This window comes from Rhineura floridana, chromosome 4 (assembly GCF_030035675.1).
Source record: "Rhineura floridana isolate rRhiFlo1 chromosome 4, rRhiFlo1.hap2, whole genome shotgun sequence".
Classification (NCBI taxonomy): Eukaryota; Metazoa; Chordata; class Lepidosauria; order Squamata; family Rhineuridae; genus Rhineura; species Rhineura floridana.
In genome coordinates this window covers 175,502,049-175,518,275 of record NC_084483.1, presented here as the reverse complement: position 1 = coordinate 175,518,275, position 16,227 = coordinate 175,502,049, and the positions used below count along the sequence as shown (strand labels likewise).

The 16,227-nt window shown below is 43.3% G+C and overlaps 1 protein-coding gene across 1 annotated transcript in view; it reads right to left on the bottom strand.

Annotated features, from left to right (window-relative positions):
- Positions 1 to 1,311, bottom strand: part of KCNH1 (potassium voltage-gated channel subfamily H member 1) — a 399,525-nt gene extending 398,214 nt beyond the window's left edge. The window contains exon 1 of the mRNA XM_061626447.1: positions 1,125 to 1,311. Coding sequence (XP_061482431.1) covers positions 1,125 to 1,197 — 73 coding nt within the window. The 5' untranslated portion in view covers positions 1,198 to 1,311. The remainder of the gene's footprint in view (positions 1 to 1,124) is intronic.
- Positions 1,312 to 16,227: the final 14,916 nt, after the last annotated feature.

The following is a 16,227-nucleotide window of genomic DNA, read 5'->3' as shown; positions in this document are numbered from 1 at the left end:
CCAACACAGCATTTTCCCAAGAACAAGCAAACATGACTTCTGATATGTACCAGATTTGGCAACCTGGATTTTAATTTATCTGCCAGATTTTTCTTGTATAACTGTGGCTTACTTGAATAAAGATGGGGGAGGGGGCAAGAGGCCAGGCAGAGATGGATAATATTAGTCAATCATTAGAATACACCCTCAGAATTCACCTTAAAGAGTATTCTAGCCTACCAGACTCCTTTTCCTATCCTGGATTGCACTACGGAGGCATCATCCTGTTCTTAAAAGCAAACCCACAAACCTAGAAATCACATCGGTTCTGCATACACAACCTTTTCACCCCTTATGCACTTTTTAAGTGAAAATCTTGTGCAGCTGTTATTTGAGACTGGTTATCCCTGTCTGCTTCCACCTGCAGGGAGGTGAAGTCTGGAAGGAAGCCCATTTAAGACCCGAGTGTCTCTCTTTCTCTAGCTCCGGCTCCTCGCTGAGGATCTCACTACAGCCTCTGCAAAGAGAGACTCCCAGGTCTGCATAGCACCAAAACCTCCGTGGCAAGGGAGGGGACAGCCCTTGAGAAAAAATGAAGGGGGGGGGAGAGGAAAGGCTAGAGAGAAAGAGAAAAGGTCTCCCCCAGGAGAAGGAACGTAAAGAGCACCCACCCACACATACACACAAAATACACACTGCGAGGAGTCTACGTTCGGACCCCATCCCAACAGCTCGGGGTTAGGCGTCACGATGAATAGCAACATCCCCGGAAGCCGGCACTGGAGGCACCTGCAACTCTCCCCCGCCCCACCCTACCCCACCACATTCGCAAGCTATCAAGGGGCCACAAGGAGCCTCGGCGCCATCTGAGCCACTTTCTTCCGCAGGACTTTGAGGCGATCTGGAGATCGGCTCCCACCCCCAGGCATCCCCGCCGCCACCTGAGCCAGCAGCTCCACGTCCCTTTGCCCACGCACGCTGCCCGCCCGGCTCGCCTCCCCACGCCTTGGCAAAAGCGCGGAGTCCCGCATTGGAACCGAGCAGCCCCGAGCCCCTCGCCTTTCCCCAGGCTGCACCGGAGGGTCGCCGCCGGCGCCGCCCGCTCGCCCTCCCGTCCCGCCACCTCCCCCAGCCCCTTTTCTCACCGTTGGATCTCCGCACAATATTCTCCAGGAAGGTATTCTGGGGCGCCACCAGCCCTCGCCTTCCCCCAGCCATAGCCGAGCGCTAACCAGGGCCGGGCGATGCTAAGCGCTTGCCTCTCCGCGCTCTTCTTCTTCTTCCCGCGCCGAGCTCCTCATGGTCCCCATCGGGCGGCTTTGCAGCATCAGCTCCTCGCTCGCCGAGCCGCTCAGCCAGCCTCCCTCCCTCTCTCCCTCCCTCCCTCCCTGCCGCTGCATCCTTCGGCCGCCTCCCCGCCACGGGACCTGGATCTTGTCCGGCAGCGCCCTCTGCTGTTCGCTTTCCTCACGGGGCCCGAAGGAGCCGCCGAGCAGGTTTGCTTGGCTTGGCTTTGCTTTGCTTTGCCCGCCGCCACGGACGGGGAAAGTCTCCCGTGTGGGTGGCCGGAGTTCGCGGGTGGAGGCCGAGGCTGTAGCCTGCAGCGCCCTCATCTGGACACCAAAGGCGGGGGACAGAGATGGGGGGGAAAGGGGGCTGCGTTTCTCTTCACCATCCTCTTCTGGCCGGCTGTACGAGCCGGCTGCTCTAATTTATTATGGATTGGCATCCTGAGCTGACCTCTGTATGTTCCAAAGCGAGTCTCCCTAAGCTTAAACTCGCAAGCAACCCTTTGAATGGACAGGGCAGGTCTGAGACGTTTTGCTGTCTGAAGCAGAACCCAAATCCACTCCCCCCCCCCCGAAAAAAACTTTTTAAAGTCTTGCTGCACAACCGACAGTTCAGACACCAGCGTCGTCTTCCTTCGTTTAACCTCCCTCAGGGCGCCCTTACCACATGACAGGAACTTAGAGCTGGCCCACCCTATGGGCTGAGGGCACTTCAAACCCAACTGGAATAGGCACTTTCAGCTGGAAGAATTCAGCCCCTCTAATAATTATGTAACTGAAACAATCATTTTCACGTGAATTTCACATGCATCCCTCTAACGGTTAATTCAGACCTTGAGTGCAGACTGCTAGGCAGCTAAAACAGGGCTGCTGAGAAATAAGAGGGAGATATAGCAGCAGAAGTACAAGAAACAAAATAAGGGGGTGTAGAACAGCCCCAATAGAACTGCCATGCATGCTCAATGGCCACGGAGTTATTTATTTATTTATATTGCGCCCTTCCTCCCAGCAGGAGACCAGGGTGGCAAACAAAAGCACTAAAAACACTTTAAAACATCATAAAAACAGACTTTAAAATATATTAAAACAAAACATTTTAAAAACATTTTTAAAAAATGTTTTAAAAACATCTTTTAAAAAAAAGTTCAAAAAAGCAATTCCAACAACGCAGACTGGGATAAGATCTCAACTTAAAAGGTTTGTTGAAAGAGGAAGGTCTTCAGTGGGTACCAAAAAGATAACAGAGATGACGCCTGTCTAATATTTGAAAATGGAAATGGACTGCCTTCAAGTCGATCCCCACTTATGGTGACCCTATGAATAGGGTTTTTCATGGTAAGCGGTATTCAGAGGTGGTTTCCCATTAAGCGGAGGGAATTCCCAAGGGTTGGTGCCACTACACTGAAGGTCTGCTTCCTATGTTATGCGGAATGGACCTCCTGATAAGATGGTATCTGCAGGAGGCCCTCACCTGTAAGGAATAAGATGGTCTTTCAGATATCCTGGTCCCAAGCTCCTGCCACCCTGGGCTCCTGCTGGAAGGAAGGAAGGGATATAAATCAAATAATAAATAAAATAAGCTGTATTAGGCTTTGTACACCAAAACCAGCACCTTGAACTTAGCCCGGTAGCTAATAGGTTTTGTGTCTATTGATATAAAACAATTAGGATGGGAATGGAATTATGGTATCTCCCACCTACACATTTTTATCCACAAAAACAATCCTGTGAGGTAGGTTAGGGTGAGATGGTGACTGAGCCGAGGTCAACTTTCCTTTTTCAACAAGCCTTCTAACTGGAGTTTTTTTATCCCAGTCAAGATCTGCATTAGATTTGAAATTGTTTTTATATGTGTAATTTTATATGTGTAATGTAAACTCACCATATGCTCAGAGGCACATGTTGCCAAATTCTTCCAAGCTACACAGCAAATGGATTGGACTGTGAAAGACCAACCCAAATTGTGTTTGCATTTTGACCAATTTGTAGGGCGGTTCAATATCTCAGAGAGGAGGTCAGGTCTCCTGCTCCCCTGGTGCATTCACTATAGCATCCCAATTTCCCTGCATTTTAAAGTTTGATAGAAATATCTGTTGGCTATAGGTACATTCTTAAACCGCAAGGTTTTTGCCTATTAGTGAATATTTATTTAATTTATATCCCACCTTTCTTCCCAGAAGGAGCCCAGTGCATTTTTATATATGCCATTGATTTAACTTCTTATGTAAGCAATTGTTTTATATATGTTTTATGATATCAACTAAATCACTTCAAGATGCTTCCTATTAGGAAGCAATGCATACATGAAATAAACAAGCCAATAAGCTTTGTTGGCTGAGAAGGAATTGAACCTAAATCTTGCCAGTTTAAAGCACTGCTATTCTGTTTTAACAGTCATGGCTTCCCTCCAAAGAATCATAGGAACTGTAGCTCTGTACTCAGCTCCTTTAACAAACTACAGTTCCCAGGATTCTTTGGGGGGAAGCCATGACTGTAAAAGTCATATAACATTGCTTTTAAGGTCTGGTGTGGATGTAATCTTTGTCAACACTCTCTAGCTGCTACATTCTTTCAATATGAAAATAAGACAAGTGGAACTTGCAGCCAAATGGTGCAGTGTAGAGTGCTCCTGTGTAGTGTTCCCATACAGCTTGGGACCAGGATACCTGAAAGACCGTCTTACCCCTTATATACCCAGTTGATCACTGCGATCTGCGGGGAGGGCCTCCTGCAGATACCATCTTATCAGGAGGTTTGTTCTGCACAATCTAGGAAACGGACCTTTAGTGTGGCAGCACCTCCCCTCCCTCCCCTTGAATATTAGGCAGGCGCCATCTCTGCTATCTTTACGGTGCCTTTTGAAGACTTTCCTCTTTCTACAAGCCTTTTAGGCTGAGACCTATCCCAGTCTGCGTCTGTGTTAGAATTGCTTAATATGTTTTTTAATAATGTTTTTAACCCTTTTTTACAGTTGTTTTTTTAAAATGTTTTTAACACTGTTTTGTTTTAATGTATTTTAAGATCTGTTTTTATGATGTTTTAATGTGTTTTTAGCACTTTGTTTGCCACCCTGGGCTCCGGCTGGGAGGAAGGGCAGGATACAAATTAAATAATAAATTAAATAAATAAATAAAATCAGTCATGCCCTCTTCCAGCATACTCCATTCCATTCCCCTCCCATTATGGAGGATAGAAAGGGTTGTGTAAGTACACACAATATATACTACAACAGAAATTTTTTTGTTGCTCTATGCATATTTGCCTCTAGACCCACGCTCCACTGGCATGTGACCCCCCCAGATTGTCGAGAAAGCCATGCAGCCCTTGGGTGAAAAAGGTTTCCCACACATACCCTAAAGAATTTTTCTACTTTGGCAAACTTCTGGGTTCCCCCAAGCCTGTTAATAGCTCCCTCTTCTGCAGGGGTGGTGTCATTATAACTAGACAGTTTTGAAAGCAACAAGCAGAACTTCACTCAAGCTTGCTCTGGATCCCTATAAGGATTCCGTTAATCACCTAATATATATATATATATAAACGTAATTGTGATTAACCAAACAGAGGTTTTTATTATATTAACAAAACGTTTCAGCTTCCGCCTTCATCAGCTGCTAACATACAAATGCTGTTACCAAGGTGGCAGTTATAGAGCTTTGAGGATAGAATGCTCAGAGGGGCTTCATTTGCAGAAGCTAAGTAGTGGTGGTACTGTCCTCCAGAATCAGGCCATGTGGTGCCAATGTGTCCAGAGAGTAAATCCAAAAGTTCTCCCTTTTGGTCAATGCTGCTGGATCTGCTGGCATCTCTATCGCTGTAATGGAAAAGTCCAACAGCCTGATTAATCAAGGATGTCTTTTTTAGTTGATTAAAAGCTTTTTGCTTGATCAATGATTCATCAAGTAATTACAATTGATTACATGTAATTACATGTGGAAGCTGCTCATGTAGATCCGAGGTGAGAAACATTTTCTGCCCAAAGGCCGTGTTCCCTTCCGGGCAACCTTCAGGAGAGCCATATTGGAAGTGGTGGGCAGGGCAGAGGAAAAATGGGCAGCGCAATGCGTGAAATTTTACCTTTGTACAGTAAGCTAGTTTCTGCTAGGGATGGAAAGGTCCATTCATTTTGGTTCTCTCCATTTGATTTGATTGATTTGATTTTAATATTTCTACCCCGCCTTTCGGCCAAAAGGCCCTCAAGACGGCTTACAAAAGAGCACCAATATAAAGATACACCAAAATGGAAATGGACTGCCTTCAGGTCGATTCCGACTTATGGCAACCCTATGAATAGGGTTTTCATGGTAAACGGTATTCAGAGGTGGTTTTACCATCGCCTTCCTCTGAGACTGAGAGGCAGTGACTGGCCCAAGGTCACCCAGTGAGCTTCATGGCTGTGGGGGGATTCGAACCCTGTCTCCCAGATCATAGTCCAAGACTCTAACCACTATGCCACACCAATAAAATATCAATAACACATCAATAGAACATTAGTAATACATCAATAAAACAATAAAAACAATACAATTTGCAATACATTTCAAGGTTGTCAGAAACTACCTCCCCCCTCACTTTGGCAAAATAGTTATTCTAGACATTGGGCTACTTTGCAAGGCTAGCCACACTCTCTCAGTCATAGTCCTATCCCCTGTAATATAAATATAATAATTATGAATTTTATTTGCATTGGCATTAACAGAGACATTTAAAAATGTTTACATCAGAAGAAAATTACACATTACACTCCTGTATTTATTGCTACATTTTGTTTTTGAACTGACACACTACTCCCAGCCAAGCTACACTAAAGTCCTGGATGCCTGAATTGTTTTCTGTGGGACAACAATCATTTCTCCACCAGGAAAGACCAGCAGAAAAGGAGCTTGCACTTTACCGGTTAGGAGCACAATCAATCCCAACAGTAGCATAATTTGTGAAACCTGCTCTGTCCAGTGTCAAAAATGGAGGCACTGAGAACTTCTCGGGTTTATCTTTTGCTGCCACCCCTGCATTCTGTAGAAAACTCTTCCAGTTGAAAGACGGATTGCAGATGGTCATACTTCCCAGTATGTTGTGGCCGTTTCCTTCATTGCCTCTATGAAAGAGATGGCAAACCTTGCAGAAGTCTACCTGATTTATAAAGATGAATGCCCAGAGCAGCCTCAACATTCTCAGAGGAGATGAAATTCCTGCTGCTGCTGTTGCCTCCTCTCATTTTTCCAGTCTTAGATTCAGTTCTCCACCTTTCTGCAGCAATTTGTATTTTTTTTTTAAATCCTCATGTAAGATCTCCAGCATTTTAATGCAAATTTATCCTAATAAACATATTTTTGTAGGCATTTTTGACTAACGTACACATAGGGTTGCCAGGTCTCTGGTTCTTGCCTGGAGACTCCGGTTTTTGGAGGTCCTCTCTGGGTCCCTAGGTGAGTCACCTTAATCTCCAGATGGTCTGGTTCAAAAGATATAAACCAAAATGTCACACACACGCAAGCAACTTCTGTTAGTACCAGTTACTCTAATCCCTGCCCTTTCAGTTTTTTAGCCAATAAGTGAAGTCAGGGTTGTGATTGACAAGATTTGTTGACCCCCAGGCAATACCTAAACACTATTTCAAGTTCTAAGAACAGTTTCCTTTTCCTGTTTGTCTCACATCAGGAATTCAGAAAATATATAGTTTTCAGCAGCATAAAAAGTAGTTTCACTGTACAGGATTGGGACTTGCTTCTGAGTAAATGTTCATAGGATTGCACTACAACAGATGGTCACAGCAGGATTTTGGTGGGCATACACAGTAAATAATTTTAGTTGTGATTATAATAAAAGTGTACATGCAGAGTTTTTTTAATTACTTGCAAAAATGGCATATTATGCATTTTATCTTTCAAAAATTTTGAACAGATGTTTTTAAAGTGTACATCCTGCAGTGTTACACTTTTCTAATTAAGGAAAGTAGAGTAAAGCTGCAATGCTAATTCCACATACCTGGGAGTTAACCCCAGAGCTTGGAAGTAACTAGTTACAAGTAACGAATTACTTGTAATTCATTACTTTTTTGAGTAACGAGTGGGTAATTCCTTTATATTTTGATTGTAATAGAACTAGGAGTAATTTTACTACTTTTGTGGAGTATTTGTAACGTTTCCAGAATTACTTTTGGGCATTACTTGGGGGGGGAGCAGGGGAAGTCTTCTGCTCCTCTAATTTGTGGATGAAAATCATGTGCCTCAAACTGGGCTTCTGTGCAGTGTCGCTCTTTCCTCATGCTCTGTGGATGGGTAGGAGGCGATGAGGGAGGAGGCGGAGAGTGAGATGGGGTGGAGTGGAGAAAACAATTATTTTAAAAAATGGATAGTGGTGGTGAAGAATGGAGTGGAGGGGAAAAGGATCTGGAGGTCAAGAACATGGATAAAGGAGGAGAAGGAGGCGGCAGCAGAATGGAGATAAAGAACTGTGGAGGTGAAAGATGACTCTGTGTGTGTGTGAGTGAGTGAGTGAGTGAGTGAGTGAGTGAGTGAGTGAGTGAGAGAGAGAGAGAGAGAGAGAGAGAGAGAGTACTGTGTTTGCACTTGGCACACAAAGTGGCCTCCACCACTCTCTGGCTACAGTGCTGCATTTGCAGTATTTTAACTTTTTTGCATCTCAGGGGAAAATGTTTGCTTGAGTAAGTGTCCCTTAGTTGGTGGCAGGGCAGGGTCTGGTAGGTGGTTAAGTGAGAGAGATTATGCTGGCTGGCTGAGTGGGGGGGTTGCACTTGGTTTGAAGTGCAAAGATCTGAGTAGTGGCCTCAGCCTCCCTCCCCACCACCTTTACCAGCAGAGAGACCACCATTGCTATCTTCTGAATAAAAATAATTATTCTACTACCTCTGTATGTGTGTGTTTATTTTTAATGTTGTTTTAGGCTACGTAGATGTGCAGCAGCCAAGGCCAGCACCTTGTAGGCTTTTTTTTAAGTAACTGAAACGTAATTGTAGTCATTACTTTGGAGGAAAAGTAAAGTAATCAGTTACTTTCAGAGCAATTGTAATTGTAACGGTAATTACTACTTTTTGGGGCCATGTAACTGTAACTGTAATTTATTACTTTTTAAAAGTAATCTTCCAAGCTCTGGTTAACCCCACTGAATTCAGCAGGATTTATATTTGAGTAGACATAGTTCGGATTGTGCTGAAAATCTATGGGACTTTTGAGTGAACATAGAAAAGGATTCTGTTGTAAATCTTTCTCTCCGCCTCCAATCCTTTTTTTTAAGAAGTTAGGCAGGGCTTAATTAGGTGTCACTGCTTTTATTTGGCAGGAAACTAATACTTATTTGTTTTAAAAAATGTTCTGCAGTGGCCAACTGGTTTTGACAATAAACTGTTATATGGGGTGTATGTATTTTTACATCTCCAGTGCGTGTGTATATGGAATATTTCCAACAACCCTGTGAGGTAGGGTTGGAAACCAAGCAGAGCTTGGAAAAGTTACTTTTTTTGAACTACAGCTCCCATCAGCCCAGTCCAGTGGCCATGCTGGCTGTGGCTGATGGGAACTGTAGTTTAAAAAAGTAACTTTTCCAAGCTCTGAAACCAAGACATCTCACAACAAGAAATTAAAAAAATCTGATCATCTAAGGGATAAGTATTTGTCGAATCTACAAACTGTGCAGTTAAGACATGCTTTTACAGTCCTTAGATTTCAGACAATGCCTAGTGCCATTATTGCTGGCCGTTATCTTCAGTCTCCTTGGGGTCAGCGATGGTGTATCTGCCAATCAGGAAAGGTGGAAGATCTGCCACATTATTTACTTGACTGCCCACTTTACTCTCACCCAAGTTCCAAATACCTTGAATCTTTGATCAACTGTCTAGGATCTTGTGACGTTGCTCAAATTGTTTCTACTCTTCTAGCCAACTATGATTATTGGGTCACCTATAGGGTGGCCCATTTTGCCCTTGCTGCTCAAAAGCTGAGGGCGAAGCACTTAAACGATCTCGGGATCTAGGGTTGCCAGAGGTTTTATAGTTTCATTGTGCTACCTAGTGAGTTTTAACGCTTTCTTTTCTTTTTTTTATTAATAAAAATGGTGATTCTGTTTTAATTTTTGTCTAAATGGAGAATTTTAAATATTTTTAATGTTGTGTTGGCCTATGGCCTGGCAATAAAATTTTGAAATTTGAACAAGAAATAAAGCCATTTAAAATCCAATAACCATAAAACAAGTATAAAACAGTTGCAAAACAGTTTAACATGGCATGATTCTGAAGTTTGGATTGAGTGAGTGAAGTTCCTCATCACTGAATTGCAGTCCTGTGCATGCTTCCCTGTCTGAGTAAGCCCCATTGATACATTGGGACTTGCTTCTGAGTAAACAGGCATAGGATTGCACTATAAATATCTTTACAGGCTTTGTAAATAATAAACATCTTTGACATTCATACTTATATAAATATTTCTTCATACTATGTCTTGATACGTATCTGATTTCACACTAAGGTTGTAAAGTATTATTTACAAATGATTATTTCCTCTACCTTTTAAGTGTGCCCTTCTTCCTTGGGGTGGTCATGGTCCCCCTCTGTTGTTTTCACCCTGAGGGGCAGATTAGGCTGAGAGATGGTGAACAGCCCATGGTCACCCAGTAAACTTTGTAGCTTATTTCCATTTTAAAATTTAATTGAAATTATTTATATGCAAGCAAATTTTATGAAGTAATGCTAATCCACATAACACATTTAAAGCACATCCAACTTGCATTTAAAGTTCATGACTTCCCCCAAATAATCCTGGGAAGTGTAGTTTCCCCCTCACAGTTATAGTTCCCACCACCCTTAACAAACTACAGTTCCCATGATGCTGTGGTGGGATTCATGTGCTTCAAATGTATGTTGAATGTACTTTATATGCATAGTGTGGATTTGCCCTAGCACACTGTGCATTCATTAGTGAATTGAAAAGAACAATTTTACAAGCTACTTTTTTAAACAGGGTTGTTGCTCAGTGGTAAGGCACATGCTTTGCATGCAAAGGTCCAAACTTTGATCTCTGGAAGAGACAATTGCCTGGAATCCTGGACAGCCAATGCTAGTCCATGTTATCAGAACTGAGGTAGATGGTACCAAATGGCATAACTTGTTATAAGGCAGATTCTTTTGTGTCTAAAAGAGGAAAGAGACCCAAGGGCCACAGTGACTCCAAAATTTATTTATGTATTTCATTTACTATATTTATATACCACTTTATTGTAAAAAAAAACTCAAATAGGTTTACAGAAGGAATTAAAACAATAAAATTATTGGCAAAAACAGTTAAAGACAGGTATTTAAAAAGATTCAAAATAATAAAACCAACAATGAATTAAAAACAGATAAAAAACATAATAGCTTCTATGTGCCTGGGTAGGCTTGCCTAAACAAAAATGTTTTTAGCAGGTGCCAAATGAGTACAGTGAAGCACCTGCCTAATGTAAATAGGTAGGGAGTTCCAAAGCGAACTTGGCCTGGTAGCAAATCGGCAACCATTGCAGATTTCAGAGCAGAGGTATTATGTGCTGATAGGGTCTCACTCATGTCAGAAATTGTGCCTCAGCATTCTGCACCAACTGCAGCCCCTGGATCAGGTTGTGGTGTATGGAGATTTGTGTGACCTTGGCTGACTGGCTGCCAGGATTTTTTTTAGTTTTGGTTAGGAACCCTGACTGGTTGTGGGATGCTGATTTTTCTGTCTTACTCATAGAATTTTGTTGTGGTTGGTATGGTACTGCATTTAAGAAATCATCACTTTTTTTCTTTTTCTTTTTCTATTTGCATTTCATATACCTCTGACCTTACTCAGAGCTTGGAAGTAACTCGTTATTTTTAACGAGTTACTTGTAATTCGTTACAATTTTAAATAACGAGTGGGTAATTCCATTACATTTGGCAAGTAATGGAACGACTAGTAATTTCCCTACTTTTCAGCTGCAACTTTAATGTTTCCACGTTAGGTTGCACATTACTTGGGGGCGGGAACAAGGAGAAGACAGCACCTGGCTGTGATTGGTTAACACAAGACATGTGCCTCACACTGATTGGACCTCTGCGCAGACTGTCTCTTCCCTCGTGATCTGTGTTAGGAGGCACGAGGGAAGAGGTGAATAGGCAGGGCCTGCTAGTGTCTGAGAGGAAAAAATGGACACCGGAGGAAAAAGCCAGGGTAAGGACAACGGAGGAGAAGGCAGCAGCAGAATGGCGAAGAGCTGTGGAGGTGAGTGACGATGATTTGTGTGTGTGTGTGTGTGTGCCCCCTGCGGCACCGTTCTGCCCCCCCTCCCCCCTCCGCAGCACCGTTCTGCCCCCCCACTGCCTCTCCTTGCCTCTGCCGCCCCCTCCATCAATCACAAGGTACTTCCGAAACTTCGGCCTATCAGAGCTTGGGGGGAAGGAAGAGAAGTAGGCCAGAGCTTGGAAAAGTTACTTTTTTGAACTACAACTCCCATCAGCCCTAGGCAACATGGCCACTGGATTAGGCTGATGGGAGCTGTAGTTCAAAAAAGTAACTTTTCCAAGCTCTGGCCTACTTCTCTTCCTTCCCCCCCTTTTTGAACTCTCCCCCTTGTTCCCATGCATACTTGTGTGCTGTATTTATCCAGACAGAGCACTCCTGCCTTTTAAAATGCCGGCTAGCTTTTTACTGTATATTTTTTCAACTCCATCTTTCTTTTTATTTGTATTTTTGTCCTGTTTAATCACAAGACTGAATTGTATGTGGGACAAAAACTGTCTCAGTAATAATAATAATAATAAAAATAAAAAATCATTAGGCGTATAATAAATGGCTTAAGGCTGATTTTTTTGTTCTTGGCAGAGATGAGGTGAGAAGTAGGGTCCTTGCAGCTCCTCCTCTCAGTCCCCCAGCTCTCAAACTCATGTTCTGTGGGAAAGAGAGAGATTCCCAGTCCCAGAGAGAGATAGACTGTTGACAATCTCTGCTAATATCTATACAAATGTACATAACATGCATCACCTGAACTCACATGATCTAGAGTTACCTTAGATCTTGCAAGATTTGCAAATGAGAAGCAATAGGGTTTTATATTAGTTCTGATTGTCTATTGGGCTATCATAGGTTATATGTTTTTTTTCATTTTCTATGGCAAAAACTCCAACTTCAGTGGAATTTATGTGATGTGTTCTAATCATTTGAATTTGGCTAATGAATGCTTTATTCTTTCATCAGAACTTTAGCAGTAGTACTAAAATATTAATAAAAAAGAAAAGGGAAAGAAAAATACTTTACATACATCATTCAGCTGTATTGCTAATTATAGATATAGATATAAAAGATAAACGGCATTTTGTCAAAAGTATTTTTGTCTACATTTTATACCTCATCCTTGGTTTTCCAAGCTTGGCATGGAATGCTTCTCATACAGAATTAATTTGAAATGCTGCATATTTATTATCATAATCATCATATTCAAAATAAAAATATATGTACCGCCTTCAAGTTGATTCCAACTTATGGTGACCCTATGAATAGGGTTTTCATGAGGCTGAGAGGCAGTGACTGGCCCAAGGTCACCCAGTGAGCTTCATGGCTATGTGGGGATTTGAACCCTAGTCTCATTTTGTTCTCACAACAACCCTGTGATATAGTAGGTTAGATTGGCCCAGGCAGGGTTATTCAGTGAGCAAAAATGATGCAAATAGGATCTCTTTTTATTGTGCTATTGACCTGCTTACTTCCACTCTGACTGGGGCATCTTGCAGCATGGGGAAGAGATGGGGGCACATCACAGCTGAAGTTCACCCATATAGGAGCATTATCTCTTGTTTATTACAGAGACGCCTGTTGCAGGTTTTGCTGCTGAGAGCAGCAGTCAGTTAGTGCGGCCACTTGAGTCACAGCTTGTTGATCCTGAGGAGGCAAAACTAGAAAGTGAGGTTCAGAAAGGAGGCCCTGTGCATGAGGAGGAGGAGGGCATGAAGCAGTGCCAGTTGCCCACAGCCACATCTGCAGAACAGCAAGTACCATGGTTTGGCTTTGAGAAAGCTTGTACATTTGTGAGCCAGAGTGGGGAAAATGTTGTTGTACGATGCAATTACTGCCTTCCAAGGATCAAAACTCTGAGATCAGCTGTTTCCTCCTCATCCAATGTGAAGAAACATTTTGAGGTAAGCCTTTGTCATGCTGGTCCTCAAAGAGTGTCCATTGTCTATTTATGTTTAAATTGTGAAGTTCCTCTTCCATTTTTTCTTGGATTCATGCTTTGTTCTTCTTCCTCAGAGGGCACACCCTGAGAAGCTGAGAGCAATTGAAGAAGCAATAAAGGCAAGGAGACGTGGCCTTCCTGAACCAATGCATGACACCGCTCCTCCCAAAATGCTGAAGCAGCAGCAGACAACCCTTGAGAGGTGGGGATCTGGCAGGGAGCCTGTCACCCAGAGCAATCTCGACAGGAGAATCATTGATTTCATTGTAGAGGAGACATTACCACTTCAGACTGTGGACAGACCATCATTCATTAATCTGGTTCGCATTGGACTCCCCAAAGATCTCACCATCATATGTGCCAAGACTCTGAGAGACAGAATTGAGAAGAGAGCATGCCACATGAGAGAAACTCTTGCAAACTGAATGGGTGCTGTGGCATATATAGCAACCACTGCAGATTGTTGGACCAATGGCAAGAAGAGTTACTTTGGGGTAACAGCCCACTGGATCAACCCAACTACCCTGAAACGTGAGGTCGGGCCCTTGGCTTGTAAGCGTCTGAAGGGGCGCCATACATACGATGTCCTTTCAAAAGCACTGCATGATGTACATGTGCAGTACAGGATCCACAACAAAGTTATGTGCACTACTACAGACAATGGCTCCAACTTTGTGAAAGTGTTCAGAGTTTTCATGGCCAAAGAACCAGTGGAAGCTGCAGGCACCAGTGACGATGATGGTGATAACGAGGAGGAGGAGGAGGCTGAGGTGGACTTTGTGCCTATCTGTGAGATCCTGGACACAGGACCTGAGGCAGAGGAAGAAGCTGCAGACTCAGGAGAGGATTTTGTTTTACCACCACACCAGAGATGTGCTAGCCACACCCTCAACCTTGTGGCAACACAAGACATAGAGGCCATGCTTTCTGACTCCTCCAAAAGTAGTCTTCTTGGTCCTTTCAAGAAACAGTATCGTTCCTTGATGGGAAAGTGCAGCAAGTTGTGGTCCAAGCAGAACCAGTCAGCCCAGATTGCTGAGTATATCCGTGCGCAATATGGTGTGTATCTGAAGGTACCGAATAAGACCAGGTGGAATTCCACCTTTGATGCGTTGAAGCAACTACATGAGCTCCTGTCAACTGTGCCACTAAAAATGCATGCCATAATGGACCGCTGCTCCTTGTCTAGGATCACAGCTGCTGAGATTGAAGTGGTACAGGAATACACAGAGATTATGGAGCCACTAGCCCAGTCCCTAGATATCCTGCAACGGGAGAACGGCATGTTCATGGGGTATTTGCTACCAACGCTCTGCAATCTGGACCGCAAGTTAGAAGGACTGGAAAACAAACCTGAGAGGTACACATACTGTTTTCAGCTGCTGAGAGGTGTGCGCGAAGCCCTAAGAAAGCGGTTTGCAGCTATCTGGGAGGACAAGAGGCTTCTTCTGGCAGCCTGCCTACACCCTCGCTTCAAGCTAGATTGGCTGGAATCGTGTCAGGCCGCCACCCATACCAACAAGTAAGAACATTAGGGAAGCCGTTTGGGTGGATTACTCCAAGGGAAATGTTGTTTCAAGGGAGGCATCAGAGGGCTTAAGGTGGTAGGCAGGGGCTGGGCCTTTTCTTCCTGGGGCTCCTCATCACAACCTTGGGTTGCTGCAGGTAATCCTTAAGGGTCTGCTGTGCTGCCCCATGAGTGTGGTGACTTGGTCACCTTCCTACCTTCCATGTCATCATCCACAGGCTCAGGCTGGACCCTGAACCAGGAGACATGACAAGCATCAGGAAATGAAGAGCAGATGATGGTTTCCTAACATATATGTGTTAACATATCCTCTCTCTTTCTTAGATACACAATGGAAGCCTTGTTGAAAGCTGAAATAAAGATGGGTGTACTTAATGAGGACAGTGATCAGTCTTCAGATAAAGACCAGGAAGGAGATGACTTAGAAGATGACTTCTTTAACTTTCTGCCCCAGGGCAAGAAGTCAGCAGTGGACACTGCTGAGGAGGAACTGGTGAGGTACCTGAGGTCTCCCAGCAGGGAAGTGACATCACTCCATGGCTTTCCACGTGTGCTGCGGTGTTTTTTGCAGCACAACACAGGCATGCCTTCAAGCGCCGCAGTAGAACACCTGTTCAGTACTGGTGGCAACGTAATGACTGTAAAAAGACATTCCTTGTCTGACATGCTCTTTGAGCATCTTGTTCTTTTGAGACATAACAGAAACATATTATAAAAGCATTTCAAGTGTAAAATTTGATTTCAAGAGTTGGGGTATCTTCATTGCTTGGGGGGATGTGAGATTCTGTTATGCCATTATGTTAATCTTATGGATAAAATTTTTTATTCTACTACCCCCTGTGTGTGTGTGTTTATTTTTAATATTGTTTTAGGCTTCTTAGATGTGCAGCAGCCAAGGCCAGCACCTTGTACGAGTTTTTTAAAAAAAGTAACTGAAATGTAATTGTAGTGATTACTTTTGAGAAAAAGTAAAGTAATCAGTTACTTTCAGAGCAATTGTAATTGTAACGGTAATTACTACTTTTTTGGGCCAAGTAATTGTAACTGTAATTTATTACTTTTTAAAAGTAATCTTCCAAGCTCTGACCTTACTCCCTTACATCCATAGAAGCAACAACAGTGGTTCCACATGGTCAGCTCAACCCCCTTAAACCCACTGATGATGTACCTTGTTATTTGCATGATGGTTTGTTTTTGCCCAAAAGTTGTTAAAGAGAATTCACACACTGGGAAGTGTGGCATCAATTGCTGTTGTAC